A 13,004-nucleotide genomic window follows, 5' to 3' on the forward strand; every position below is an offset into this window, starting at 1 on the left:
AATGCAATCTTTAGTATTTTATACGCATATCTCTCTGTCTACATGGATCTATTACAATGTTTACCTTAGTGTTTTATTGAAAGTAGCTTCTGAAACTATGAAAATTAATTGTAACTGGTAATATTAACATTTTTATAAAGCAAAAGTTAAATATGGATGCCGAATGAATCGGTGATTGCTTCAGTATGACACAATACAAACCCTATAATCCAGAGACCATAGTTGCTCCACTGAGATCAACCTCTGTGCATCTCTTAAGGCAGAAACAATTAAACTTCAGACTTTTCCAATATCCCAAGCCAAATCTTGGAATTTTCCTTAGATCTTCACAAAGCTACAGTGACGATCTGCCATGAAAAATTATTTCCAAGCTATTCCCAACCCTCCAAAAGAGACAAACACATCAGACTAGGCACACTTTAATTAAAGTTAATCAGCTACCACATTTGGCATTTTCTTAAGGATAAAAAATACCGTAAGATGATTCATTTTAGATTTTCTGACATTGAATAATTGCAAAAATTGCATAAACCTGAGCCACAGGCAATTTCATTGTCTCAGTACTCTGAGGTGGCTGAAGGGCCAGTCTTTAAAATTCACAGATTATGAGGCGATGCTGGTTGCAATTTTTGTCATTCCAGCTCCCATCACTGTACATCTCTACACATTGTTCTGTCCCTTTGCCATTAGGCTCATTTCTGTGCCAGTTGGTGTAATTTAGAGGTGTGCCATATATATGCCTAAATTGACCTGAATTCTCATGCTCTTTAATGCCCAAGTAAGCATATTTGTTATACTGTTGCACAAAACTCAAAATAGCTTCATTCTCCTCCTTGTTTGTGGGTCTTGCAAGAGTTCCTCCAGCCTTTTCACAGGATTCTAGTGCAGATGTAAAACCAACTACCTTCCCATTGCTGGCAATTATTTTCTCTCCTGCTTCTCTTATTTTCCCATTCAAAGCAAGCACTAAAACATGAAAGGAAAAAAACTAGTTAGCTTTTCAAATTTCCTGTGGCATATTCATGAGAAAGCAAAGGCAGAGAAATCAAGAAAGGAAGAGAAATTGAAAAGTGGTAAGAGGAACAGAGGGCAAGACTGATGAGAGTAAGGGATGAAGAGGAGTAAATATAAACTTTATCAATTCACTAGCTGTTGACTAAGTATGTTGTTATGCTGCTTGTGACCATCTCACCTGGTCTCCAAAACAAGGATGACCCCATTAACATTTGCTACAGACGCCATCGGCCCTATTATATTGTGTGCACTCCCTAGAGAGGATCAATTTGTGCACATGGAAGAGAGAAATGATAATTTTTATTAATTCCTTCTCTGTACAAAACAATTTACCCACCTTTAACAATCTGATTGTTGATAGATAAAAATACTAGCAATGTGATACAAAGCTGAGGAGGTCCCATGAATCCATGTGGAAAGTGCAACTTCAGTGTGATTCTTTTGTTTTGTTTGTTTGGTTGGTTTTTTACTAAATCAAACTAGAATAAATACACGGTAGTGTTCCTGAGAGAAATCTGCTTCTCCAGGAAAAAATGAGTCTGGATCTCCCCTGCTTTGGATGAGAAAATGGAGGTTGAGATTTAGTACCATTGCCAAGTGTGATTTCTTTCCTGCAAGTTATGGTTCTATAATTAATATTGCCTATTGCATTAAATTGTGATTGTGAGCTGAAAAAGTAAAAATGGGAAAAATTACCGCCTTCAAGTTGGGAAAGTCGGTGCTTCAATATTGCCAAAGCATTGTAGAGTTCAGGTAGAGCTACACAGATAAAAACAGAAGTTATACAAAAACAAAACTAGGATCTGCTGATAAGAAATATTCCTTGGAGAAACCTGATTATTTTCTAAAACGAATTAGCATACAATGGATTTTTTTAACATCTGCTGTAAAATAAATATTTCCTCAGTATTTTTTCACACTGTTGTTATGTATCTTAAAGCAAACAAACAGAACCTTCCAGCCCTTTGAAATGCTGACAATTCCTCTTTGCACAGAAGAAAATTAACTTTTTTAGGTTGAAGCCTTATGCTTGTCATGTCTGTGAAAGTGGCTTTACCAAAGAGAATTTGTTCAGAATCATAGACTTGTTTAGGTTGGAAAAGACCTTTAAGATCATAGAGTCCAACCCTTAACCCAGCACTGCCAAGCCCACCACTAAACCATGTCCCCAAGTGCCACATCTACACGGCTTTTAAACACCTCCAGGGAGAGCGACTCCACCACCTCCCCGGGCAGCCCGTTCCAGTGCCTGACCACCCTTTCGGTGAAGACATGTCCCCTCGCACCCAATCTAACCCTCCCCTGGTGCCACCTGAGGCCGTTCCCTCCTGTCCTGTCCCTTGTTCCCTGGGAGCAGAGCCCGACCCCCCTGCCTACAGCCCCTGTCAGGCAGCTGCAGGGAGCGATAAGGGCCCCCCCGAGCCCCCTCCTCTCCAGGCTGAGCCCCCCCAGCACTCCTCTTATTTCATTCTAATAATTGTTACTGAACAGGAACAAATGAGATTTTTGGGAGGGAACAGTTCCTATGGCACCATGCCATTTTGGTTTTTATCTGCTAGGTGGATGCTTTGTGGTTTTACAATGGGATTTTATTTTAAATGGTACCCATAAACACTGGTATAGCAGGGTTTCTGCATAGACTGTGTAAAATACAGTCCATCCAGCACTGCTCACTGCAGAAGGGAACTCACTGGAAAGGCAGATACTTTTTTCATACAAATTTCTGTGGGTAGCAAAGGTCCTACATGTATAATAGTTACTAGTGTGCTCCCATGATCATGTTCTCATTATTCACAACTAAAACAAATGGCAGTATCGAAGTACAAAATATTGCTGCATCTCCTTCTCTTTGAGTTGCAGTGTTGCAGCTCTCACTGCACTTCACAGACTGTAGAAAACAACATATTTGACCAACAGAACATTACACGGACATCAGCCTTTTTCACGTGTTGGTCCAATATCCCCTTTGCTCCTTTCTCACCTTGTGCCCAAGGACGATTGCCTCTTCTAGGAGGTCCCATCAGGGTTCCAGGTCTCATAGGATCCCCTGGAAAAGGGATGCATAATTTTCTTTCCAATTGATGCGTATTTTGGGAACCTCAGGATAAAATGGAAATTAATCTGAAACTAAAATGCATTACATCTATGAATAATTTTGATAGTGCTTTAGCCTTGGTAATGGACCCGAACAAAAAATTTCTACCTAGAAAATTTGAAAGTGCAAAGTGTGCTCCTTACCAGAATACTTTTGCACATACCATCTTTGAATACTAGAGAAACATGCTAGACTCCTTTTAATTGCACTTGTAAATACTTGATTAATATTTATTTTCATACTTAAAAGCTTCTGCAGTGAATGATGTAATTCCTTTTGGAAAGTCAATGGAAAAGAAGTACAAAGATTTGTGTGTGTGTGTGTATATATATATATTATATTTACATGTCTACATATTGATAACCTGTTCATTTCCTCACCTCTACCAGAAGAGAGGAGGCCTATATTTTAGGAAAAAAAAATACTTAATTGACCATTTCCTCCATTCAGTTTTCCTGCCTCTGCTTAATGCAGTTCCTTCCTTGAGGGCACATGTCCTTCTGTATTATAACTGTTTTTATTCATGCAGCCTTCGTGACAAGGACTTCTTAAAAAAAAAAAAAAAAAAGGAAGTGTACTTACTTGGCAGATATGTCTGTCCTTTCAGGCCATGTTTTCTAGGCAGCCCGGGAATCCCTGGACCTTTATGCTGTGCATCACAAGTCACTAGCAAAGCAGCTACTGCTGTGAGCATGTAGGACGAGTAAGACAACATGATTGCTCAGGCCAGCTGTAAGAAACCCCACAGATTTGTCAGGTAATGATTCTGTAAGAAATTGTAGGCATTGGCTTATATAACAGAACACTTTTTTTTTTCTCCTGTCCCTTCATCCCTTCTTGAAAATTACAATTCTTCCCTTGTTTAAATAGAGCCTATAGTTTAGGTATAAGAGATTACCCAGATTTATTCTGCTACCATTGCAAGGCTTACACACAAACCTGTTTCTAAACTGATGGAGATTGGTATGCTCATTACCAAACGACAGCCACACATTTGGGAGTAGTGAAGACAAATTATCCTTTTTGCTATCACTGACTATTTGTTGGATTAATCCCGGAGAAATGATGGGCTCAGATGCAACCGATCACGCTTAAGCCATTAGCTGTCTGTAAGGGCTATAATCACTCAATGAAACATAGATGCATCTCCTGCCAACCTGAAAGGCACAATCTGTTACAGTGGTTGTTGTGGTGGTTCAGAGCTAGTTAGCAATCTCTTTAAGCACAGTACTATTGAAACACATTTATTTGAAATAAGTAGAGTGATAGGGTTTTTCCACATGGGCAAAATTTTATAGCTCAATTGACATTCCTATCTTGTTTTGAACAAAATTCCACAAGCTTGAAAATGTCAGTTAGTCTTGTAGAAAATACATTTTTGCTGTTTGGCAATAGGCCTATTCATCTTATTTTATCCTTTCAGATAGAACATTAAGTAGAGTTTTAATTTCAGTGCTGAGATACCATGACTAAAAAGCACTCTGGAACTATATAGATCATGGATTTACAATGCAGCTTTGCTATGCAGCATTATAAATGCAGTTATAAAACCTGGACTGATGGCCTATAAGAGACTATGGCATGGAGATATCTAATCATTGGCATCATTCGGTTAAAATAATGAGAGATAAAGAAAGGTTCACGATGCCAGAATGGGTATTCCTTTCTAATGAGATGACCCTGATGGGTTGACTCTCACACAGAATATCTAACTTAACACCCACAACTTAACTTTTCTTTTGGCACAAATTAGAGAGGCTGTCTTAACAACTTCTATCCTTAAAAAGTTGAATATTGTAACTGACACATAATACGTTCTAAATCGGCTCCACTTAGAGTTGGGAATAAAACTTTGGCTGGCTTGAATGCTGCAAGGTTATTAACACCTGGGTTCATCAGTTAAAACAAGGTATTTTGTCTTAAAGCATATAAGCCAAGCAAAATAAAAATATCAGTTTATTATTATCATCATTTATAAAATGGATAAACTAAAACTGGACTGAGTTTAAAAAAAAAACAAAGGACTGTTTCTATCTTGCAGACTGACTCCATCGTAGAAGGCTTTTGACATTATTCTAAATCTGCATCAATATCAACTATTTTTGAGGGCAAAGTTCACTTGTTTTTTCAAAGGGAATGTCTCAATATCGATTCAGCGGGACATACTCTTGAACATAAGAATATTCAATCACATCATGAATTTCAGCATTTTGTTGCATATAGAATCTGTTTAATAGCAGCATCTCTATTCCTATTCCACTTTAACAAGCGGAAATTTCAAGTCCACCTAGGAACGCACATGCTGTACTAAAAGTTTCATGTGTTGAATCTGAAGTGTCTCAGGTTGTTTACCCTTTGCTATACTGAAGGCTAGCAGACACCTCTGACAATGCTGGCCAATGACTCAGAGAGCAGATTATTAAAGTCTCTAACAGAAACCTACCTTAGGTAGCTAGGAATACTTAACATCCCTGAGATAAGGAAATGCAATTACAACAGGTACTCTTCATCTGGTGCTGATCATTCAGGGAATGGACCGCTGCATCCAGCTCATAATTGGATTATGATGCAGAGTCAAAGTCCTGAGCGGTTATACAGCAAAAAGGAAAAAAAAGCTCTTTGGTTTTAATGACCTTCATCAGTCATTACAATCTGGTGTCCTTCAACCATCTCCTCATCTACTAAAATTGCTAATATAAGCAAAGTAAAAAAATACTAACAAAGGAAATTTTCATTTTAAAATGGAAATATGACCACAGAAATTAAAAAGAACAGGTTTGCCTTCTAGCTGAAGTCCCTTGTGATTTATTAAAAGGAAATTCAACTTACCCTTTGCCTTCAAAGTGCAATGAACAGGCAGTTCACCCAAGTTCCACATTTATATAGTGGTGTGTCTGTTAAATGACACCCTCAAGTAGGGACTGGATAATGGGATCATGAATGAGCCTTTTTGGTTTTGCTTACACACTTAGTATGTAAATACTGAGAACAATTTTAAGTGTTGAGAAATGTCTCTTTTATAATAGAAAGCCAAAGTTGGAGACAAAACAACCTAGAACTATTAGAAAACTCCAGATTTTTAGATGCATACAGAATGTATACCATTTTAAAGAAACTTTTGATGATTCTAAGTGATATTGTAAAAATTTCTTCTTTGTTTTTAAAGAAGCAAAAATGGCACATGACCACGAGTGGCTTTTGTAGAAGGAAAGGTGCTCTTGTTAAGCAAGGAAGCACGTTACCTTCCAGATAGTGTGATCTGATAATAACTGTAGACTTTGTTTCCCATCTCTGTATCTAATGTACTTACCTTAACACCATTTTCTAGCTGTGTGTACTCGATGTTTCTGTGATTCCTTTTAGAAGTCACTTAGTCACTTAAATCCACTTCCATTCACAACTGTGAGCTTTTCCTTGCAGTTAAAAGTGCTCAGCTTGGTTTGTTCTCCCTCTTAAAAAGGAGGAAAGAAAAGAAAGGGAAAAAAGCCAAGAAAAAAAAGAAGAAAAAAAAAGAAAAAAGAAAAGAAAGGCAGCCAATTGAGGCAATACCAGTGTCCTTTTTAGCAAACGATCAATTAACACTCACAAATATGTGTTAAAAATGATCTGTTCAAGTCCTTCCTCTACCCGATATGCAGCAAATCTTCAAACGGAGGTTAGTCATTTTACAGAACCTCTAATCCCACCAGCCGAAACTAGAACAGAGTCTCACACAAATCCAGTTTCCAGGTAACTCTGCAGCAGCTGTAATGGTTAATGCTCTTCTGTGGCATCCCTGCCCCTGCATATCCTCCCCACATATACATACAACTTTGATACATGAGCAGCATGGTAAATCTTTGCAGATTTATATTGTTCCTTCCACCTAATATAGTTTACACTTAATAAAAAAATTAAATAAAGAATTGCAAGATTAATCAGGGAAATCAGTAAAGCCCCACCAGCTACACACTATTTCTGTCCATTCAGGCATGCGTAGCATGAGCAAAACATGACTTATAATGGCTTAAGATGTAGAAAAACTTTATAAATTATTATCTTGTACCAAAACTTCCAAAGAAACATACGTTTGATAACAGTTCTTCTCCCATGAGTCAGATTATACTTGCACAATGGAAGCTGATAAGAAATCTAAAACGTATTCCAGCATGTGAGATTACTTAATAATTAGATTTACTTTCCTTGCTTATGTGGCAGAGGATTAAGAAAAACAAATATACTAGAATAAGGAAGAAAGCAAGCAAATATTTTTTCTGCAACCCTGTAGAATAGGTAGGGGTCACGGTATTCTGAAATCTATAGGTAAACCTGTGTAGTAAGGGCTGAAGTTCTTCAGCTGGTTAACATGCACAAAACCCAGCCAGGGAAACCGGAATGGTTTCAGCAGGCCCCAGATCCTTTCTGAACAGTAAGATTCCTTCTGATGTCCCCTAACGCTGTGTTGTTAATGCCAGCAAATTAAACCCAAACACCGCAATGGCCTGGCTCAAGTGTTAGCAAAGGAGAACTTGGGGGAATTTGAAAAAAATCTTTGAAAAACTGATTTTCAAAGGTGCCGTGTACCCAGAAAGCCTGCTTCTTTATATAGCAGCTGTGCACGCCACTCTTCAAAGAGTAATTTGGAAACTGATAACTGCCAAGGTGGTTTCAAAATCAGAACCAATCTTATATAGACTTCAAACCTCTAATTTTCAGAAAACAAAGCGAACTCTCCATTTTGCTCAGCACACTGTTTTGAAATGAGCTGATCAGTAACCACCTTATCACAGCCTGATCTGCGTAAAGATATGCCTCACTCTTTCACGTAAAATGCAGTGCTGTGCAGCCACACTAGTTTATTTAAGCAGTCTGTGAGACATCAAGCTTAAATGTGTTGCTGTGCTGCAAGTTCCTGATACCAGGTCTCTGGGCTTGTCCTTGGCACAGCATCTGTGTGGTAAGGAGGTACAGTCAATTCTCCATCTTTACCTTGTTCAAAACAACATTCTTCTTTTTTTCTATATTTGTCTAGTATTCCCACTGTAATCTATTTGCTCTGCTGCTACAGATCTTAAAATCATCCAGACTCTGTTGCCTATAGTCCGTTTTAAGAAGACTCATTGGCATCAGCTTAAGCCCTCACCAGAAATATAGGGAACTAAACACATGTGCCCTGTTAAGTAATGAAACAACCCAATGGATAAAGTGCTGTCTCCTCCCTGCTTGCAGTTTAAAATTATTGAGACAAATCTAAACAATACATTCGGGAAGGTCAACAGTCCCCCTGCCTTTGGAAAACAACAAACACTGGCAATTAGTTTTGTGCTAGTTTACAGTGCATCCATGCAGGAATAAGATATGAAAAACGTAGAGAGTGTGGGACCTTACTACACTGCCAATACTGAAAGGTCTTCTGTGGGTAAGTCTTAACATTTGTATTGTTGCTGCGTGTAAGCTAGACATGCCACTTTAACTTGAGGATAAGCATCTCACAAGAAGAATGTAATTGCTGATGAGCCGTGTTTATATTTATGAACAAGCATGGTACCACCGACATGCTGTCAGCCTAGTAACACACAGTTGTTTTGGGGAGTGGATCCCAGGGCAGAGATGCCTAGGTTTGGGTGTAAGTAGGTGGATGGAGGAGAAGAAGGAATGCTGAATATAAACGATGAGAATCCTAAAGAGAGGACAGCAAAGATGGGGAACAGAGCTTGGAGTAGCGGATTTAAAAAAACTGGCACCACCACACTGTACTGAAGAGCCCTTGCATGGCATTGCTCTTATGAAGTACAGAAAACATAAGCTTAAGAGACAAAAAGAAAAATCAAACTTCAAGAAATTCAATTTCAAAAACCCACATCCTTTTCAATCTATTTCCCATTCTAGGAAGAGCAAATTCAAACTATACTACCAAGAAAAGGGGTGCCCAGGTCTTTCAGAGCTTTTGTTAAAAAGGCACGGTTCTGTCCTGCCAAAAACTTGTAACTTAAAACTATGTTAACAGAACTACTCGTCCTTTGTTTTCAGATTATATCTCATTCCTTCTTCCTCATACACTTGAAGCAATTGATTTAAAGCACAGATTCATTATCAGCATACTAGAGGACATCAGCAAAGGGCCCTCTTGGATTATACAAAAATGTTAAGCAAGCAGTTAGACAAGTCATTTTGACCGAACAATTATTTCTACACCTCGAAAAAAAATGAGAGAAAATCAACCAGAGCACATTAGAACAAAACCAGCAAGCAGCTCCTGCTTTGGCATAGCATAGCAGATTTTAGAGAGAGCCTTCTGCCTTCCTTGAGGCAGGACAAATACTCTCACCTTCTCCCTTCTCATATTCTCTCTCCAGGTTTAGCAAAAATTGAACCATGCTGTAATCAGCTTCTGACTTGTCCTTTTAGAAACAAACAGAATCCCAGAAATAATCTCATTGCAACTTCACAACCTAATAATGATTTCCAGCAGGTCTGTATATGTTACCTGTTTCTCACAGCTAAAGAAACTAAAGTTTAGGGAGATGCTATCCCTAGGATCATTGAAAAAGTCCATTCCCCCCCCCACCCCCCCAGCATCAATTCATTTGTATATCCTATAGGCCATATTACTGACTTTGTAGTTCCTTGCTTCTTCCATGCCAAGCATGTAGCCCTCTGGGAACGCTACACGACAGTACGGGGAGATGATTCCTTATCCTTGGCCAACAACACAACAAAATTACACACCGCAATATCAATTAGTAGTGTCATGATGGAATAAATACCGGGTTGGCTTTTTTACTGGAAATAGTGCGAAGAGTAATCACAGAGGTGTCCTGACATGTCGTGTTCCCATGGAGATGAACTGTACTGTGTCCCTCCTATCCAAAACGGTAATAGGAAGCAATTTATGCTTGAGCAGCCACTGGCCAACATTGCCTAGGAAACATATGCTCGTAATTCATATCTTGCCCTTATAAACAGCCACCTGGCCCTTGTTATCAATTTAAAATAAATATAATCTTGCCTGCAGATAGCAAAAAAAATCCTGCTAAACTGTTATTATGTTGCTATTGCTGGGAAATGGCCCATCTAATGTCTTGCTGATAAGTGTCACAACGTATATATCCAAAAGCATTGTCAACATTTTATTTGCAATTGAAATTCAAAGTCCTTGGGAGAAATGTGTTATTGAAAACACATGGCAGAAAATACAGAGTTACACATGAAAATAATAAACTCACCAAGCTGTTGTTAAGATCTGATGGTCACCGTAAAATGAAGCCATTTTGCATCTTACTGAGGGGACCCCAACTGGTAATGAATTACCAGGAAGCACCACATATCGTGGTTGTTATTGCTGTTATGAGCTGAAAATTAAGATGATGGGTATTACAGAAGTTCATTTTGCGCAGAACTTTTTAGGAGATTGAACACAAAACTCTGTATGTTTTAGCTAATTGTGTTGCTTGAAGCATATAACATTTAATATACTGAATCTGTTTCTTTTGTAATGGCACATTTGTAGATTCTAATTAGTGCAAAATTATAAAGGAACATTTTCTCTCTCTTTGGCAGCAGATAGATATTAAGGCACTTCAGTATTTCAGTTTCCATGCAAGCAGAGCTCTGGGGCACCTGCCTGGGCTGGGGAGGCACAGCCGTGCAGCCACCCAGCCTCTGCAATCCCACTGAGGGCTTTGTGCTTCACCTCCAGAGAAGCAGCTCTGGCTCCCCGAGGGGCCAGATACATCTATTAAAACCCTTTTCCTTTCACCCTGAGCATTCCCTGACTGTAGCTGGGCATCCACAACAGAATATTCTGGAGCCCAACTACTAAAGAGAGGTATTTCACAATTTTCTGCAGAAATTTTGTTTATTGCTAAATTTTCAGAAATCCTAGATGAAAAAAGATATTGAAATTTTGAAAGATGCTTAGAGTTTTGCTCATTGTTTACAAGCTGGTTTCCTTGCTAAGTTCTCTGAAAGACGTTGCAAGCCAAACTCTTAAAGAAAGTAAACAGGGCTTGTTGAAATTCTTTGGATTTTCCTACAGAGTGAGATTTGATCAAGACTACTCATCTGCTAAGAGATAATACAAAGGATTTAATTGGAGGGCAAGTTCACTTCATAATTAGCAACTGACTAAGGAAACAGGTTAAAATTGAGAGGATTCCCTTAACAGAGAATTTTTTTCCCACCAAATTGGCATTGTTTGCAATGCTTGTTGCATTGCTTCAACACATATTTAGAGATGCTCCCTGAAGAACAGTAACTCGTGTTTTCACCATCTTTGACACAGTAAAAAATGGTGAGATGTGATCACAAAAATTCTTCACATCCAAAATAGAAGCTTATGGCCTACGTTTGGTGCCCTAATAAAAAGTATGACCTGTCCCTGCAAACTTTTGCCATGCTTATATATCCCCATATATATATATGTATGAGATATATAATAGTTGCTGAAACTATACTCCTCTTATACCATTTTGCCTGTTGTTGTTAAGTCTGGGCTATACTGAAAGTCTTGCTCTGATTATAAAATGTGAAAAACTGATATCGAGAACTTGAAAGATTAGCACAATGAACCATAATATATTTGTTCACTTGTGAGGCTTAGAAGACTGTTGCACTGTAACTGAAATTCAAGCAGCCGAATCTATGGCATTTTCAAAAAGCATTGTAACATCCAGTAGTATTTTTCGCCTGATTGTTTTTTTTTAAGATTTCACGAAAATATCCACACAGAACAGAACAAAACAGTGCCAAGTACTTAACTTTTCCCCTTTTTCATCAGCAAAGAGTATTCTTGTACTGAACAGAATGGTTCAGGGAACACTATGTAGTAAGGTTGGAACACGCAAATGACTTTGAGTCTCACACCTAACACCCGCGCTTCCAAAAATCTTCTGATTTCCAGTGACCTTCAAAGGGATTGTGTACTTAATTGCCTTTTGAAAGCTTCCTTAGGCACGTAAAATGTGGAGGAGAAGAATGAAAAACAGTACGGGATGGGAAAACTTGGAGAAGGACAGGCTGAGAAATCACTGGAAGGAAATTCTTCTCTCTAATCAGATATCGAGAGGGAAAAGGTGGGCTGTTCCATTGCTGGTTAGGATAACAGCCACCTAGCACGGTCCTTCAGCCAGGGCACAAGCCCCTGCAACCTGCAGCGCAAGTTGCATGAAGAAACACATTCCCATCTGCTTCCTTTCAGTAGTGCATTTTCTTTTTTAGCTAGCTAATTAAAGCCCCTTGGAATTCATCTAGCAAATAAAAGCAAGGCATAAAGACCCAGAGAAATAAAAAGAAAACAAATGGGAATGAACAGAGCCCTGCGACCTCAGATTCTCTTGGGAGGAACTAGGAGATCTTGAATTTTGCTTGAGGCCAGAATGATTCAAACTAAAACTGTTTAGTAGGTTATTAAAACAGAGCAGACTTAGCTTGCATGACAAATCAAAGAGCATGTTTAATAACTCTGAGAATTGTAATAACTATAAATGTCAACTACTTAACTAATAAAATATACTTTTGTTATTCCAAGGGGGTCACTCCTTACAGCCTGTATAGCAGCTTTAGGTGCAGTTTTGAAGCTTAAACATTTTTCTTAGTAAGACAAGAGAAACTCTACAAAATTATTAATAACCATTTCACCTACCTGTTGAATTTTATTTGTTTATGTTTAAATTTGGTGTGGCATTCACCACTCTGATTTGAGGAGTCATTCTAGGAGGCTGGCATGCAGAAATCTTGCCCCTGTGCTCCAGCTGCTCGCTGCCTGGTTAAAGAGCTCTTGTCCTGTTCTCAGTGAGGCAATACAAAGTGGAGCCTGCCCTAGAGATTTCAAACCCGTTCTGCTACGTGTGACAAATACATGCATGCCTGTACAGTGGTCTATGTGCATCTCCATTACTTTTTCCATCCGAAATGC

General features: G+C 38.6%; 1 protein-coding gene across 12 annotated transcripts in view; it reads right to left on the bottom strand.

Annotated features, from left to right (window-relative positions):
* Positions 1-403: 403 nt before the first annotated feature.
* Positions 404-13,004, bottom strand: part of LOC121093538 (pulmonary surfactant-associated protein A1-like) — a 31,531-nt gene continuing 18,930 nt past the window's right edge. For 6 of the 12 annotated variants that reach the window (XM_040605990.1, XM_040605991.1, XM_040605989.1 and 3 more), the window contains 6 exons: positions 10,315-10,440; positions 6,420-6,560; positions 3,692-3,839; positions 2,996-3,112; positions 1,711-1,773; positions 404-966 (listed from right to left, as the gene is read on the bottom strand). In XM_040605990.1, the coding sequence (XP_040461924.1) occupies positions 590-966; positions 1,711-1,773; positions 2,996-3,112; positions 3,692-3,824 (690 nt within the window). In that variant the 5' untranslated portion in view covers positions 3,825-3,839; positions 6,420-6,560; positions 10,315-10,440 and the 3' untranslated portion in view covers positions 404-589. Of the gene's footprint in view, positions 967-1,710; positions 1,774-2,995; positions 3,113-3,691; positions 3,840-6,419; positions 6,561-9,416; positions 9,619-10,314; positions 10,441-13,004 lie in introns of those variants that run through there. The other 6 variants (XM_040605994.1, XM_040605993.1, XM_040605995.1 and 3 more) reach the window with 4 other exon arrangements.

Source organism: Falco naumanni, chromosome 9 (assembly GCF_017639655.2).
Source record: "Falco naumanni isolate bFalNau1 chromosome 9, bFalNau1.pat, whole genome shotgun sequence".
In the NCBI taxonomy this organism is placed as follows: Eukaryota; Metazoa; Chordata; class Aves; order Falconiformes; family Falconidae; genus Falco; species Falco naumanni.